This window comes from Mercenaria mercenaria, chromosome 16 (genome assembly GCF_021730395.1).
Source record: "Mercenaria mercenaria strain notata chromosome 16, MADL_Memer_1, whole genome shotgun sequence".
NCBI classification, from domain to species: Eukaryota; Metazoa; Mollusca; class Bivalvia; order Venerida; family Veneridae; genus Mercenaria; species Mercenaria mercenaria.
Window position 1 is genome coordinate 66448073 of NC_069376.1, and position 18614 is coordinate 66466686.

The window sequence follows — 18614 nt, forward strand, 5'->3', positions numbered from 1 at the left end:
TGTTTGGAGACCGTTTGATACAACTATATATTTTAAGTAAGTATTGGTATATCAAAATTTCTAAGTAGTGAAAGGAATTATACTTCATCAGATTTTTCTATATCAATTGAGCAAATACACTTTACATATTATATTAATGCTTGGAGCGGAAATATTGCGCGAGTTAAGGAGCAATAGCAGTATTTTTTCACGAAAGAACGACTGCATACTACATACGTATTTACACAAATTAATACTGTCCTTGTGCGAAAGTCTGAATCGAACTGACACTACTAGCGTAATTAAACACATATTAAAATGACGTCTTGCACGCGATATGAAATTCAGACGTCAATATAGACAATGTTGAAGTTTCCTGTTTTACTTTAACAAAGCGGATAATAAAAATAAATGTAAAATTACAATAATGACATTGATATGACCGGTGATAAAAATATAAATATGCACCTTGAAATTCAATATTTTCAAAATGATCGAAGTTCCTCAAATACGATCCGGTACTTGAGGAAAACGAAAAGGGTAGGACACAAATATAATCCGCATATCACACTGTTCACATAGAATCCCTCAGGTAGAATATTCATTTAGATCATTTCTCAATGTCAACGTTTATTTTTGAGTTAGGTTAACATCAGCAACTCATAACAAAAACAGTGCAGTACAACCGTACAATTTCTGCAATGATCATCCGCGGTCGGTCTACTAAGGAACATGTCAGCATTGTCTTTTTGAAAAAAGGACGAACATGTGTCAGACAAAAACAAACGCCATCGGCGCTAAGTATGAAAATGCTTACTCATGTACTAATTACGTTAACTACTATATTTTTCAGACAAGACGACAAAGGAAAAGTATCAATACATTTCTGATTTCATGGTAGAAGGTCTGAAGAATGTCACAGAAGAAGTACGTTCTAGCAACAAAGGTAGTAAAGAACTACACTTGGCCGAAAATGTCGGATTAGCAACAAAAGAAAAGTGTCATAAACGACTACCACAGGTAATAATCGCTGGACACTACAAATCTGGTACTGGGGCATTAACAAAGTTTTTGAATGAGCATCCGCAAATTTTCGCATGCCTGGAAAGTGGAGATATACAATTCTTTAATAAATTTTATATTTCAAGAGGATTCCGTTGGTACAGAAATATTATGCCCTGCACGTTTAAAACCCAAATAACCATTGAAAAAACAGCGCACTATTTTTTACATCCTAAAGCAGGTCTTCGTATTCATGACATGAACCCGAAGCCAAAAATTATAATTATACTTAAAGATCCAGTAACAGTTGCAGCATCGCTGTATGCAATGTGGAGGGAACACAAACATTACAAGGCAAATGAATATTTGTTTGAAAGAATGGTAACAATGTTCGAAGGAACCACTTTGCAAATAAATCCTTTTTCAAGAATTATACAGATGTGCTCGTACGTGGTACCTATGCAACGATGGATTAATCTTTTTAACAGAACCCAATTACTGATTCTTGACGGAAATTCATTTGATAAACATCCTTTAGGAAGTCTTATGAAAGTAGAACAGTTCTTAGATGTGAAACATTTCTTTAACATGGAACAATTCGTATATAATTTTACAAAAGGCAAATACTGTTTTCGGAGAGCTAATAAAACAGTCCTATGTTTGCCTAAAGGTAAAGGTCGACCGCATCCGGAGATATCCGCCGAAGTCGTACAAATGCTTACTGATTACTTTAAACCAATAACCAAACGACTTTTTGAAATTATTAACCAGACTTTCCCATGGTGAAAAAAATGCATCTTAATATAACTCTGTGCTAGATTCACTTGTGTTTAAAGAATGTCTGTGACCTACTTTCCAAATGAAACTAATTAATGTTTAAGAAGTTTACATTTTGAAAAATCTCGCTTTGGTTTTTCAAAGTAGAATCCAAACTATTGCCTTTTTAGCAAGGTACATGTATAGTCAAATTTCTACTTTACTTTAACAAGTTACTGTAAAAACATTCGATCAGATGTATAAATTCTGTAAAAAATACAGCTTGTATTTCATTTCATTGCTTGTTGCACCTAGAAATTAACTAATAAATATATACCTGACCTAGAATAGCGGACACAAAAAACTTAATCAGTTCTATTTTGATATTGATAGACCTAGCAGATTTTAATCGATGTCCATTGGTCAAAAATAAAACAGTTAACAAGGAGGTATATAATGAAAGGATCTTTATAACAGTATGTTTACTCGACTGTCGCGGATTTTGCCAGGCTCGAAACTAGTACAACATCTTAGAATAATAACCCATGATTGTCTATATTGATCTGGCGGCAATTGAAATTGACCAATTTTCTTTTTATACAATTGCAATAGACAGTATCATACGGTGGTATTTAGGACAAGCATAGTTTTTTAAGATTGAATTATCTCGTGCGCACGGCATCTTATCTCTAGCGCACGATATCTTATCTCGTGCACTCGACAACTTATCTCGTGCGCTTGACATCTTATTTCGTGCGCTTGACATCTTATCTCCAGCGCACGACATCTTATTTCGAGCGCACGGCATCTTATTTCATGCGCACGACATCTTATCTCGTGGACATCTTATCTCGTGCACACGAAAACTAACCTATATGATCTGCGGGACAGGCAGACGACGCGTTTTCCTGGTTTTTACTGGTATCACAGTTCGAATATTTATTGTGGTTTTATTCCGTAGTTGTTCACGGTTAACCTTCAGAAATATTTTTAATCGGATGTTTTGATTTTAACCTTAGTATTTGTCTTCTGGTATAAAATCGCCGGTACATGTGAAAGTACGGCTGTGGCGGATACTGTCGAAGTTTCCCGCCACAATACACAAAACACTAGCCAGTCTATTGCATTGTACATGTACATGTCTAATCGATTTTATTTGTTCTATGTGTTTACTTTGGAGAATGACGTAGGAAAGAAATGCGTTTGTTCTTTTTTATACGCACGCACCTCCTTTCTATTTCCTCTCTTTCCACAGTCCACTCTTATGAGACTTATTTCACATAGAAGTAAAAAAAACAAACTTTATTTTACTTCAGTTCCCTAAAACAGAGGCTGTGGTAATTATAGAGAAATTGATTAACAGTCGAACACCTTCTCACATTACCCTGTTTCATTAGCTAAGTGAAACTGATTCCAAAACCCTGCCATCTAAATTTGACCTCTGTGCCAGATACTGATATCTGAAACAACTTCTGTGATATATGACACACCTCACGCAAATTATGGAGGAAAGGGACAGTAAATTTGAAAATTACACAAATTTGCGTTGATACCAGTGCGAAAAACATCACGAAAACTCCAGTTTTGAAAAATGTCGTCGTATTGATTATACTTAGCACTTGTGACATTTTCAGCTTACTAATTTCATTGTTTCTATGACAAACAGAAGTAAAACTCCGGTTTCAGAACACTAAATTTTGATGCAAAACTGACCCAATATGCACACCTTGCATGACCTGTACCGTATTATCTGCAAATGTTTGACCTAAAACATATGTATATTGTTAAAGCATGTGACCAGACGAAAATAATGGTGGTAAGAAAAATGTCTCATATTTGCTTACTTTTGTCGCAAATTTTAATCTAGATGAATGGATGACCGTTTCCGTTTCGTCCGACTTCTGTGTTTAGACCCGACCGAAAATGTATTTAGTACTAAATTCTTATTATCAGGCGCTCATTTACATTTTTATTCAACGTTCAAAGCGGTAAGCGAAGCGCTTTTGTCAACCGTAAACAGCAAGCGTCTACTGACGTCTTACTGATTATTTACTATGAAGGTTAAAGGTCAGTAATTCAAATCCTTCTTTGTTTCATATAAAAAACGACAACTTCATGTCGTCTTTACGTATATTTAGAGAACATCACTTTTTCCTGCACCAATTTTTTATGAAAGTTCTATCACAAATTAACGAAAAAATGAAAAGAAAATAGGGGGTTGAATAGTTCCTAGTGAAATGCCAGTTAGTTGTGGTCTGCTACCCTAAAAATGGCGCATATTTGCTCTCCTCCGCGCAATAAACACCTACTTCCGGTTTCGATCTGCAACACTTGCCATGTAGGTTGTATGAACATGAAAACCGTCTCATTTCATGCAAAATGTATTCTAGTAGCGAAAAAGTGTGATTAAAGCACTCGTTCTACACGAATTTGCGCAGAAAATGGGAAAATTAGGATCTATTTATTATGGACTTCTTTCGATACACCACGGAAGCACATTTTCGACCGAATTACTGACCTTATTCCTGAACATTGTGTATTGGAAGAAACCCGAACAACACCGATTCCAAGAACTTACCACGAATTTTCAACTCGATAGTAATTCTATACACAGTTTTTTCTCACTTATCGGACAGAAAAATCTCTATTTTTAGAAGTGCTGGAAAATCTTATCTCACATGGGTTATCCCACACTCCTTTGACTGACTCCTTCATGCGCTGAATATACATATTTTTTATGTAAAATAATTAAAAATCAGGTACCTTTATCTTTTCTCTCCGTTCCTTATAGTGTATTTCTCGATTCAAAATTCATTACTTTATGATAAGAACGTACCATTACGTTACAAACGATAAAACTAAAGCGGAACTTTGTTATTGTGCGTCACTGAAATATCACGACGTCACTTCTGCTTACGGACGCCAATTTCCCGCGTTTTAAGTAGTTTCATATTTTTATTCTTGTTTTTATTGTTTCTGTTGTGGTAAGTGAGAAATAGAATCCATCATTGGTGTTCGGTGAAGATCGGAAATCCCAACCCTCGGGCGCACCGCTCAAGTCTTAAACTCGGCTCAGCCTCGTTTAAGACTTGAGCGGTGCGCCCTCGGGTTGGGATTTTCTGATCTTAACCGAAGACCAATGATGGATTCTCTATATTCATTTTCTTTTTCACACGTCTAACCGTAATGCGACGCCGGTAGCTCTGCTATTAACGGTAAATTCGGAATGAATTGATGAAATGAATCGACATGAAAGTATTGAGAGACATATGGCGAGATTTGCTAAGAAAGTGTGTTAAAGAAAAAGTCGATTTTTTTTAAACATGTATGTAATAACATTCAGGTGATTACGGACCTGTTCCGAAAAGAAGAATTGTAGATATGAAATATCTTAATGAGATATTTGATAAAGGGTGTAAATTATGTAAACGACAGTTCGCATCTAAGGATATTATCGAAAAAGACTTTTGATCATTGGTTAATCAACATGTATTATGTGTGTTGATTCCTAGATATGACTTATAATTATTTAAATATCAGTTGCTCGGAAATATGCGTATAGAACAGACTCTTCTCTCAACTCGTAATCTCGCACGAATGAGATGTGGAGATTGATGTCTAAATTGGTAGAATTTGTTTCATGATTCACAATAAATTAATCAGTGTAAAAAATAATAATTTCATATCAGATATAGGATCTGGTATACTGTTTTCATGCTGATTATATATACATGTGAAATGGAGCAACAGTCCGACATGCGTCGATAAATATTTCTGGTAAAATCAGGCAAACGCTCATATCATAAAATTACATATGAACGAGATTTCTAAATGTTTAAAACATGTTTAAGTACCTATTTTCACGAAATTAAATCGTCAACTGACCGCATACTAGCTTTTTTACAAAGCTAAGTTAGCATTTTGCATTAGACTGAGAAGATAAGTAACAGAAAAGACATCTATTTTTCAAGCTTTGAATCTGCATTTTGACACCATCAATAGGAATAACAAATGGATAGTAAAATAAAAAGTGGATATATTGCCCATAAGTATTGACCTGGCCCTCAGGACGGAATATTAATACACTTATTTATTTATTTTTTATGGTTCATTTACTTGTTTTCAAGATATTTTGTAGAAAGTGTCGAATAAAAATCTTTAAAGGTATCTTAGATAAAAAGGCAAATTACTCCCGAAAATATATACTACAAGAGAAAACAGTTAAGATTCGCGAAAATCGTTGCAAAATACCTTGTAAGAATAAAAGCAAATACGGTACACTACATTATGTAATAGTTATAGCATGTGTGAGAGTGTGTTACCAGGATATATCAGAGCTAGGGGTATATCGAGGGTATTTTTCTCTGCACATATCGTCGAGGCCGGTAGGCTGAGACAGATATGTGAAGAGAAAAATACCGAGATGTACCCCTACCTCTGATATATCCTGGTAACACACGAGCATTACATATTATAACTGTTTTATCGCATAGTTTATCATTAAAATTTATATATTATTTTCATTTAAATTTGTTTATTATTATTTTTACTCTTTTGATTCCCTTTCTGCGCCAGGCTGACTGAAACACTAAAACTTCTGTTTTAGGAAAAATTGTTCCCCAGATAAAAGTACCCAACAGATTTCTGCATTGGTTTTAAATCTTTGCATTTCAGCCTCATTTGCCGGACATATTGTAAAACTTGTTGTTTTGTTTGTAAAAAAAATCAAAGAAAAAGAAACATTTGAGAAATCTTTCATATATTTCATGTATTTCTGAATTTGGAAATAACTATCAAGTTTTTGAAATATTCTAGTTTATTTATTCTTTTACTTTATAAATGTAGGTGTTTGTGACAATTCTTTCTCTTTGAACTGTAAATTGGAGCTAAAATCATCTTTTCTTTGAAAGGAAAAATTATACTCCCTTGATAGGACATCAATAGAGAAAAAGTGTTGCGATATATATCGGAACAGTTTTACTGTGCTGATATATATCGCAACAGTTTTTTTTTTCTAATGAAACTCTATAGAGATTTCTGTGTTGATATATATCGTAACAGTTTTGTAAAATATCAGCACAGATTTTGTAGTATTAATGTGTGTTACCATGTTTAACATACTGCAAAGATCAAAGGAAAACTGCCGCACTATGCGATAAATTGAATTTAGAAATTGGTCTGCGATAATTTCGTATCCGTGGTAACGTGCTTGGAAGTCAGACGGTTAACTATAAAGGTTATTTGTGTAATTATAGATCTTTTCAGGATACAATATTGCGTAAAGTAACGGAAACGTCCGAAAATATTAGCGAAGATTAATGAGTGCCAGGTCAAATACTTAAGAACAATTGTACAAGATATATATTTTGTCAAATGTGTTTTCTTTCACTAGTACATGGCATCTGAAGTTGAGATCGAATATATCGTGAAAATTTCTTATAATAAATACATCTCGTTTTAACACGAACGTGAGTTGTGTAAATTGAAACAAATTCTTTTTTACTCTAACGTTATCTTATAGCCACTAACCATTTGGGGATGAGGGTAAAGTTACGTTATATTGCGAAAAAGTGAAGTCGGTGACCCTTGAGTATTTATGTGTCTACTAGACATACACACATTGCCAAACAACCTACCAAAATTATACGTTTTTTTATCGAGCCGATTTTTAATAAACTGAATTTTAAGGCAAAATTTTTAGCAAAACTTGATCTGATTTTTTCCGTTCTGACGTCACAAAATCGTCACTGACGTCCTAAGCGTCAATTTCAATTATCTGAATTTTATACCATTGAGTAGCATTTTCTGAATGCAAAATGACAATTATTTTTTCTTTTTTCATTTATATGACATTCAGAGCGCAGGAAAGGAAACATGCCGAAAAGACTCGGAACTCTCCGTTGCACGAAAACTGACGTCTGGGGCCATGTTTGTGACACAATAGTAAAAACACGAACAATATGGCGAAAAAAAAAACAACCGTAACTCAATCGCATATATCCTGAATTTTGTACAGTATAAATTTCAGGACAATATTCGGCAAACAAATTTGGGGCGCATTCCACCTTAAGCTCGTAACTTGTAACACAGGGTCAACTCGCATAATTTGATGATTTTCGTCATAATTAGTTTGCGAGCTGTTAGATTACGAAATTATAAATACTTCTCAAAATTCTGATAAAAAGAAACAAATATCTATACGTTCCATTGGCTATGCAACTCTTTCTAACCATAGGGGGTAAATTGTAACAGCATATGACCCGAATGACGTATTACGCTGAAAATGTAGTACTGCAAAATGCGAATTATTTGCGTTGTTAGAATCGAAATAATAAATATGTTCCAATAATTTTATCAGTTAATAAAACATGGGCAGTCGTTTGGATGCGAATGATAAAATCACTCGTGCTACGCACTCGTGATTTAATTATTACGCATCCAAACTCCTGTCCATATTTTATTAACTGATAAAATATAGGAACAAATTTATTATTTCTTAATTCTAACATGGCTCGATTTGATTTCCAGTTAAAGAAAGAAGAAAATCAAGCTCTGTATATTTTACAATAAACAACGGTTGACGCACGGACCGGTAAGAGAGCATTATGACGTCAATTATGACGTCAAATTGCCGCATGACGCCCGATACATTACTCCTCGCGTAAATGAAGTCCAGTATAATATTTATTAAAATATATCAATGAGCATGTCTGAATGAAAACAATCAAGGCCTTCTTGTGATCTATCGTCTAATTTACCAAGGTTCATCGTTCAGATGCTTCAGTATCTAACCACTCGGGCGTTCAATTCCTACGCATCTGAACTCTGAACCGTGGTAAATCAGACGATAAAAACTCGAAGGCCTTGATTATTTGTTAAATAACTTCTAGTTAAAATGTTGTTTCAAACATTTACTTTATTTGAATGCCGTCAAATATAAATAAGTTACGTAAATATGACGTCGCGCCAAATAACGTCAATACTTTAGCGCCAAAAATGACATTTGTAATGGAAATTAAAAACGCGTCAATTTATGATTTACAGAAATCTTACACATTATACTATATTATATTGTTCCAAGTTTGTGTAGAATGAAAGTGAATGTAGGTACCTGCTAATGTCTTCCAACGCAATATTATTGTTTTTATTATGTATCTCAGTCACGTGACCATGGTTTCACTGCATTATGGAAGGCGCAATATTTTTGTTATTTATTGATTGTCTATAGACAGATCCTCAGGAAAAAGACTATCACGCAAGAAGTGAAAGGCTGAAAATGCTAATAAGAAATTGCTATGCATTTTCTTTTTATACATGGAAATAGTAGCGGAGACATTCAGTACATTCTAACCTAAAAAGAAAAACTTGCATTTTGTGAAAATTGCTTCAATTCAGGTAAAACTGGTATTTTCTTATCAGAATTTTATTATGAACACAATTTTAAGGAAAGCATGGTAAGTAATTTTCAAATTTAACGTAAAATCGATACTTTTCTTCCGAAAAGGTTTAGGCCTGATTTTAGGGTGTTCCCCTCACCTAGGTTTTGCATCAGGGACATTATTACAGAAACTGCCGGTGTAACGTTGTAAATTGACCCCCATAGAATAAAGACCCCCCGGTCTTGATATGACCCCCGGTCATTATTTTATATAGAATAGTGACTCCCCGGTCATAATATCATGACCGGGGGTCATAATACTATGTCTCTCCCACACGTAGAAAAATGACCCTCACGTAAAATAGTGACCCCCTATAGAATAACTACTCTTAACCCAAACACTAACCCTAACCCATCTAAGGGACACTTACAACATAATTATCCCCCGCCGATAGGCATAGGAGGAGAATATGGTAGTTACACCCGTCCGTGCGTGCGTCCGAGCAACATTTTTGTGACCGCAACTCTTCATTCATTATTGTACGGAATTGAATCAAACTTTTAGGGATTACTACTATCGATGCCTAGTTGTGCAGGAAGAAAAAAATGGATTTGCTCCACCTGTTCGGGAGTTATGGCCCTTTGTTACTTTTTAATATATACCTGTTCATAGTTGGTCTCTTATCATATGTTGACTCTGCTCACAGTTTGTCTCTGGTCATATGCTGTCTCTACTCATAGTTGGTGTCTGGTCATATGCTGTCTCAGCTCACAGTTGGTCTCCAGTCATATGTTGTCTCTGCTCACAGTTGGTCTCTGATCATATGCTGTCTCTGCTCACAGATGGTTTCTGGTCATATGATGTCTCAGCTCACAGTTGGTCTCTGGTCATACGCTGTCTCTGCACACAGCTGGTCTCCAGTCATATGCTGTCGCTGCTCACAGTTGGTCCCTTGTCATATGCTGTCTTTGCTCACAGTTCGTCTCCAGTCATATGCTGTCTCTTCTCGAAGTTGGTCTCTGATCATATGCTGTCTCTCCTGACAGTTGGTCTCTGATCATACGCTGTCTCTGTTCACAGATGGTCTCTGGTAATATGCTGTCTCAACTCACAGTTGGTCTCTGTTCATATGCTGTCTCTGCTCAGAGTCGGTCATTAGTCATATGCTCTCTCTGCTCTAAGTTGGTCTCTGGTCATATGTTTATTCAGCTCACAGTTGGTTTCTGGTCATATGCTGTCTCTGCTCATAGTGGGTCTCTGGTCTTATGTTTATTCAGCTCATAGTTGGTCTCTGGTCATATAATGTCTCTGCTCACAGTTGGTCTCTGGTCATATTCTGTCTCTGCTCACAGTTGGTCTTTGGTCATATCGTGTCTCTTCTCATGGTTGGTAACTAGTCATATGATGTCTCTGCTAACAGTTGGTCTCTAGTATTATGCTGTCTTTGCTCACAGTTGGTCTCTGGTCATATGGTGTCTCTGCTCACAGTTGGTCTCTGGTCATATGTTGACTCTGCTCACAGTTGGTCTCTGGTCATATTCTGTCTCTGCTCACAGTTGGTATTTAATTATACGCTGTCTCTTTTCATAGTTGGTCACTAGTCCTATGATGTCTCTGCTAACAGTTGGTCTCTAGTCATATGCTTTATCTGCTGACAGTTGGTCTCTTGTCATGTGCTGTTTCTTCTCATAGTTAGTCACTAGTCATATGCTGTCTGTGCTGACAGTTGGTCTCTGGTCATATGTTGACTCAGTTCACAGTTGGTCTCTGGTTATATGCTGTCTCAGCTCACAGTTGGTCTATGGACATATGCTGACTATGCTCACAGTTGGTCTCCATTCATATGTTGTCTTTGCTCACGGCTGGTCTCTGGTTATATGCTGTCACTTCTCACAGTTGATCTCTGGTCATATGGTGTCTCTTCTCGCAGTTGGTCTCTTGTCATATGCTGTCTCTCCTGACAGTTGGTCTCTGATCATACGCTGTCTCTGAGCACAGATGGTCTCTAGTCATATGCTGTCTCAACTCACAGTTGGTCTCTGTTCATATCCTGTCTCTGCTCAGTATCGGTCCCCAGTCATATGCTGTCTCTGCTCACAGTTGGTCTCTGGTCATATGCTGTGTCTGCTCTAAGTTGGTCTCTGATCATATGATGTATCTGCTCACAGTTGGTCTCTGGTCATATGCTCTCTCTGCTCATAGTTGGTCTCTGGTCATATGCTTATTCAGCTCACAGATTGTCTCTGGTTATATGCTGCCTTTGCTCACAGTTGGTCTCTGGTCATATGCTGACTTTGCTCACAGTTGGTCTCTAGTCATATGCTGTCTCTGCTCACAGTTGGTCTCTGGTCATATTCTGTCTCTGCTCACAGTTGGTCTTTGGTCATATGCTGTCTCTTCTCATAGTTGGTCACAAGTCATATGATGTCTCTGCTAACAGTTGGTCTCTACTCATATGCTGTCTCTGCTCACAGTTAGTCTCTGGTTATATGCTGTCTCTTCTCACAGTTGATCTCTGGTCATATGCTGTCTTTTGTCGCAGCTGGTCTCTGGTCATATGCTGTCTCTGCTGACAGTTGGTCTCTGATCATACACTGTCTCTGCACACAGATGGTCTCTGGTCATATGCTGTCTCAACTCACAGTTGGTCTCTGTTCATATGCAGTCTCTATTCACAGTTGGTCTCTGTTCATATACAGTCTCTATTCACAGTTGGTCTCTGTTCATATGCTGTCTCTGCTCAGAGTCAGTCTCCAGTCATATGCTGTCTCTGCTCACAGTTGGTCTCTGCTCATATGCTGTCTCTGCTCTAAGTTGGTCTCTGATCATATGATGTCTCTCCTCACAGTTGATCTCTAGTCGTATGCTGTCTCTGCTCATAGGAGGTATCTGGTCATATGCTTATTCAGCTCACAGATGGTCTCTGGTCATATGCTGTCTCTGCTCACAATTGGTCTCCACTCATATGCTGACTCTCCTCACAGTTTGTCTCTGGTCAAATGCTGTCTCTGCTCACAGTTCGTCTCTGGTCATATGATGGCATTGCTCACAGTTGGTCTCTAGTCATATGCTGTCTCCGCTCACAGTTGGTCTCTGGTTCTATGTTGACTCTGCTCACAGTTAGTCTCTGGTTATATGCTGCCTCTGCTCATAGTTGGTGTCTGGTGATATGCTGTCTCAGCTCACAGTTGGTCTCTGGTCATATGCTGTCTCTGCACACAGCTGGTCTCCAGTCATATGCTGTCGCTGCTCAAAGTTGGTATCTGGTCATATGATGTCGCTACTCACAGTTTGTCTTTGGTCATATGCTGACTCTGCTCACAGTTGGTTTCCATTCATATGTGGCTCTGCTCACAGTTGGTCTCTGGTTATATGCTGTCTCTTCTCACAGTTGATCTCTGGTCATATTCTGTCTCTTCTCGCAGTTGGTCTCTGGTCATATGCTGTCTCAGCTGACAGTTGGTCTCTGATCATACACTGTCTCTGCTCACAGATGGTCTCTGGTCATATGCTGTCTCTGCTCAGAGTCTGTCTCCAGTCATATGCTGTCTCTGCCCACAGTTGGTCTCTGGTCATATGCGTCGGTCTCCAGTCATATGCTGTCTCTGCTCTAAGTTGGCCTTTGGTTATATGATGTCTCTGCTCACAGTTGGTCTCTGGTCATATGATGTCTCTGCTCATATTTGGTGTCTGGTCATATGCTGCCTCTGCTCACAGTTGGTCTCTGGTCATATGCTTATTCAGCTCACTGTTGGTCTCTGGTCATATGCTGTCTCTGCTTACAGTTGGTCTCCAGTCATATGCTGTCTCTGCTCTTAGTTTGTCTGTGGTCATATAATGTCTCAGCTCACAGTTGGTCTCTACTCATATGCTGTCTCTGCTCTAAGTTGGTCTCTGGTCATATGCTGACTCTGCTCACAGTTGGTCTCTGGTCATATTCTGTCTCTGCTCGCAGTTGGTCTTTGGTCATATGCTGTCTCTTCTCATAGTTGGTCACTAGTCATATGATGTCTCTGCTAACAGCTGGTCATATTTTGACTCTGCTCACAGTTGGTCTTTGGTCATATGCTGTCTCTGCTTATAGTTGGTTTCTGGTCATATGCTGACTCAGCTTACAGGTGGTCTCTGGTCAAATTCTGTCTCTCTTCACAGTTCGTATCCAGTCATATGCTGTCTCTGCTCCCAGTTGGTCTCTGGTCATATGCTGACATTGCTCACAGTTGGTCTCTAGTCATATGCTGTCTCGGCTCACAGTTGGTCTCTGGTCAAATGTTGACTCTGCTCATAGTTGGTCTCTGGCAACTTGCTGTCTCTGCTCATAGTTGGTTTCTAGTCATATTCTGATTCTGTTCACAGTTGATCTCTGGTCATATGCTGATTCTGCTGACGGCTGGTCTCTGGTCATATGTTGACTCTGCTCACAGTTGATCTCTTGTCATATGCTGTCTCTGCTAACAGTTGGTCTTTGGTCACATGCTGTCTCTGCTCACAGATGTTCTCTGGGCATATGCTGTTCCAACTCATAGTTGGTCTCTGTTCGTATGCTGTCTCTGCTCAGAGTTGGTCTCCAGTCATATGCTGTTTCTGCTCACAGGTGGTCTCTTGTCATATGCTGTCTCTGCTCACAGTTGGTCTGTAGTCATATGCTGTCTCTGCTCAGAGTCGTTCTCCAGTCATATGCTGTCTCTGCTCTAAGTTGGTCTCTGGTCATATGATGTCTCTGCTCACAGTTGGTCTCTGGCCATATGGTGTCTCTGCTCATAATTGGTCTCTGGACATATGCTGTCTCTGCTCACATTTGGTCTCTGGTCATATGCTTATTCAGATCACTGTTGGTCTTTGCTTACAGTTGGTCTCCAGTCATATGTTGTCTCTGCTCACAGTTGGTCTCTTGTCATATGTTTACTCTGCTCACAGTTGGTCTCTGGTCATATGCTGTCTCTTCTCTAAGTTGGTCTCTGGTCATATGATGTCTCTGCTCACAGTTAGTCTCTGGTCATATGATGTCTCTGCTCACAGTTGGTATCCGGTCATATGCTGACTCTGCTCATAATTGGTCTCTGGTCATATACTGTCTTTGCTCACAGTTAGTTTCTGGGCATATGTTGACTCTGCTCACAGCTGGTCTCTGGTCATATTCTGTCTCTGCCCACAGTTGGTCTTTGGTCATATACTGTCTCTTCTCATACATGGTCACTAGTCATATGATGTCTCTGCTAATAGCTGGTCATATGTTGACTCTGCTCACAATTGGTCTCTGGTCATATGCTGTCTCTCCTCATAGTTGGTTTCTGGTCAAATGTTGACTCTGCTTACAGTTCGTCTCCAGTCATATGCTTTCTCTGCTCACAGTTGGTCTCTGGTCATATGCTGTCTCTGCTCATAGTTGGTTTCTGGTCATATGCTGATTCTGTTCACAGTTGATCTCTGGTCATATGCTGATTCTGCTGACGGGTGGTCTCTGGTCATATGTTGACTCTGCTCACAGTTGATCTCTGGTCATATGCTGTCTCTGCTCACAGTTTGTCTCTGGCCATATGCTGTCTCTTCTCATAGTTGGTCAATAGTCATATGCTGCCTCTGCTCACAGTTGGTCTCTGGTCATATGCTGACTCTGCTCACGGTTGGTCTCTGGTCATATGTTGTCTCTGCTCACAGTTGGTCCCTAGTCCTTTGCTTTCTTTTCTCACAGTTGGTCTCTGGTCATATGCTTTTTCTCTTGAAACATACTATGTTTAACAACATAATAAATCACATCTTTTTGCCATACTTTGTGTAGATATTATGATCCTTCTTTTTCTTATGCATTTTTGCATAATATGATGTAATGTTATATAAGGATCATTAGTCTTAAAAATCCTCCTTTTCATTTTTTTTTCAATAACATACACATATTTGGTATCAAAATTCTTGTCTTAAAATGAAGATTTTGAATATAATGTTTTTCAATGGACATCTTTAATTTATTTTCAATATTCAGGGATTCTGTAATAATTCTAATATTTTTCTATAGCAGGAATTTCTCAAAATTCTAAATCAACCCAAGCTGACTTAAGTAAATGCCTTATGGCTTGTTTTTAGCACTTATTGTTCAACATCCTTTGCAAGTCTTAAAAACCTGTTTTAACATCAGCTTAAGTTGACAACTTATCATGTAAAAAATGTATGTGTAAAAGGAAATCAATCTGACACCTTTAATTAAGCTCTTCCAGCTTGTTTGGAAATGACTTATATAATGCAAAGGGTCCAGTGTCCAGACATCATTCATATTTTGGACATTGGAATTACATGTAATAAATAAGTGTTAAACCAACAAGCCTGCTTTTTTACAGGTATGTGATTTTACTTATTTTCTTTATTAAAGTATATCTTGTCATGTGTAATATTTAAAGTCCTTAAATAATAAATAATTTTGACTCCTACTGTATTTGCTAAGTTGCATAAAATTAAAGTTAATTTTATTGTATGTAATTTTGAGAATTGCTTGTAAATATTAATTAAGAATTTGTTCAAATGAGATTGTCACAGCTCCTGCTCATTTCTAGTTATTTCTAAATTTGTGATTTATAAGATTTTAAGTGAGTACATATTTTTTCAATGCTTCATTGTTAGAAATTAAATACTTTCATTTTTAAATACTTAATAGCTCAGGTTCCTAATGCAGATTTTAGTTAGTTTTGTTTTGAATAAATACTGTTGTAATTCCAGTTAAATGTAACAACTGCTTAAAGGCAACTATTTTCTAGTAGAATAATTTTTAGGTTGTACTTTATTTATGTACCTCTCATGCCAAGCGAAATTCCCCAATTCATTTGATATGTACAACTATAATAATTGTTAAACAGAATCATTACTTAGTATATACTTGTTATATCATCATTCATATTTTGGACATTGGAATTACATGTAATAAATAAGTGTTAAACCAACAAGCCTGCTTTTTTACAGATTTCTCAAATAATCAAAAAACCCCACTCGGTCTCGAGATATAGGAGACGCCCAGTTCCGAACGCCGTCTGTTCGTTGGTGCGCGACAAACGCTCTATAAAAGTCTGGTGGAGTAGAAGATCTCGAACCTACATGTCAACACCGCAGAACGCAGCTATCGGGACATTCCTGAGAGGCCAAAGTGGTAAATCTGGACGAAAAACCCCTCTCGCATCACTGAAGCGTCTGACTTCAAGGGGCCTGGGCCGTCCAAGAACAAGAGCAAGTGGCTTGACAACACAAATATCTACAACTCCTCTGCTTGAGTTCAACATCGAGGAACAGGAAGACAGCACTGCTCCAGCAGCATCATCTTCTGACTTAAACGCATCCGTCGAAGAATTTGTGCCTGTATCTCCTGTTACTGCACCAGCTCCAGCACCAACAACCACTGAGGAGCATCCGCCCGCATCAGCCTCTGAAGATCCAGCTGTCAACCTTATCATGGCAACCTCTGGACCACAGGTCAAGATTCAACCATTTTCGGGGCAGCCTGGAGAAAAAGCTGATGCATGGTTTCAAAGGTATACAGACATTTGTACAAACTTATATAATTACACAGAGGAAAAGGTGAAATCTACATTCACATTCTATTTAACTGGCCAGGCATTGGCTTGGTTGAACTCTTTGCCTAGAGATGTACGCAGTGATAAAGACACAGTGCTAACTCAATTCCTTGCAAGATTTGATGGAAGTGATGCCGGTTTTGGGTTAGGTTCGATAAGGCAGCGTGTCAATGAAAGTGTTAGTGACTATTACACGAGGTTTTTGGAAATAACAAATGACCGTGGCATGCCAGAGCAGTGGCTTGTCGCAACATTCATTGATGGACTAACGAGTGTGATTAGGAAAATCGTAAAGCCACAAGAACTTTCATCACTTGACGCCTCAAGAAAAGCAGCCAATCGCGCTGAACAATCTGTCGATACAGTTGAGGTTGCAGCCGTAACTGATTCTGTAGTGGACTCTAAACTTAATCAATTGTATGACATGATGACTCATTTGCTACTAGATAAAAACACACAAAATTATCAGCAGCAACAGCAGCAGCAACAGTACCAACCGCTACCACAACAGCCAGTGCCACAGCAACACTACCAACCCCTACCACAACAACCCGTCCAACAGCAACTACCACAGCAGCAACAGCAACAGTTCCAGCCTCGTCATCAGCAGCCGTGGCACAGGAGACAGAACAATCGCCGCAACAATTTCAATCGAGGGCAAGGTAGGAATAATTTTCAATCTTCTAGTGGGGAACAAAATACTTATTGTAAACTATGCAGAACAAGTGGCCATGAAACTAATTCTTGTAAGAAATGGGAAAATTTGTATCAGCTATTTCCTACTGGGGTTCCAAATTCTGAAAATAAATAGGAAATCGCGCCTGTTCATAGGCAGCCGTCTGTGAATGGGCACAAAGGGAAGCATTCTAATCAAAATACTTCGCAAAACAATGAAAAATCATCTCCCAAAGGTTTTAAATCAAAAGCTGAACAAGCTTCAAATTTTCATAAGTGCAATAATGATGAAAATACCTCACTTAATGATGGAAAGACTGCAGATGTTCTTGTAATTGCCCCTCTTAACAAAAACACTGTGCAAGCCAAAATTTTAAATGAAAAAAACAAACGCTTTGATTGACACTGGTGCTAAAATATCTTGCATTTCAAAAGATTTTCTTGAAAAATGTGGCTTAAAAATTAGTGCTGTTGAGCCTTGTGTGTTGACAAATGTTGAAGGTATTAGTGGAAATAGGGTTTCTGTGCTAGGTCAAATTGAAATACCCTTAGTAGTAGGTGGTGCATGTTTTCCATACAAATTTCATGTATTAGATGGCTTCAAACATAAACTTATCATAGGTATTGATTTTCTCTTTGACAATAAGTGCTTTGTTGACTTAGGTCATGGAAGACTGTTCCTTCAAGAAGGTTTGACTTGTGCTAGAATGACAGTCCAGTCCGGTTGTGCTAAAACTACTCATCCTTTTTGCATCCCTGCGCGGGGTGAAGCTCAACTCCCTGTGTCAATTTCAAGGACATTCAAAAATGAAATAGTTCTGTTAGAACCGGTTCCCACTGATAAAGGTATCAGAGCTGCGAGATGTTTGGTAAAAGCTAGGCGATCAAAACACTCCAAATCAAAGAACTTTAGTGCTGTTGTAAGAGTTATAAATCCAACTGACGATGATATATATCTGCCTATAAATTTTACAGTTGCTTCGGTTAGTAGAATTGAGAAGGACCAAGTGTTTACTTTTGATGAAAGTGGTGCTGAGCCAAATGATGCTAAAACAAATGTTAATACAGACAACTCTGAAAGTGACAAAAGTGCTAATATAGAACTTATTTCTGAATCTGACAGTGCTAAAACTGAAGAAACTAATGACATAGAATTCAATATCTCCAACTCCAATTTGACATCTGAGCAGTGTTCAAAACTTGCACAATTTTTGAAGCTAAATTCTGATGTTTTTTCAAATTCATTAAAAACTATTGGTAGGACAAGTGT

General features: G+C 37.9%; 1 protein-coding gene across 1 annotated transcript; it reads left to right on the forward strand.

The window, feature by feature from the left end:
* Positions 1 to 844: 844 nt before the first annotated feature.
* On the forward strand, positions 845 to 1810 carry LOC128549536 (heparan sulfate glucosamine 3-O-sulfotransferase 1-like). Its single transcript, XM_053526397.1, has one exon. It carries the CDS (start codon positions 874 to 876, stop codon positions 1765 to 1767), a length of 894 nt encoding a protein of 297 aa, XP_053382372.1. The 5' UTR covers positions 845 to 873; the 3' UTR covers positions 1768 to 1810.
* The last annotated feature ends 16804 nt before the right edge of the window (positions 1811 to 18614 follow it).

Coding starts and splice junctions, on each gene's coding strand:
- LOC128549536 (XM_053526397.1), top strand. CDS start 874: ATGGTAGAAGGTCTGAAGAATGTCACAGAAGAAGTACGTTCTAGCAAC.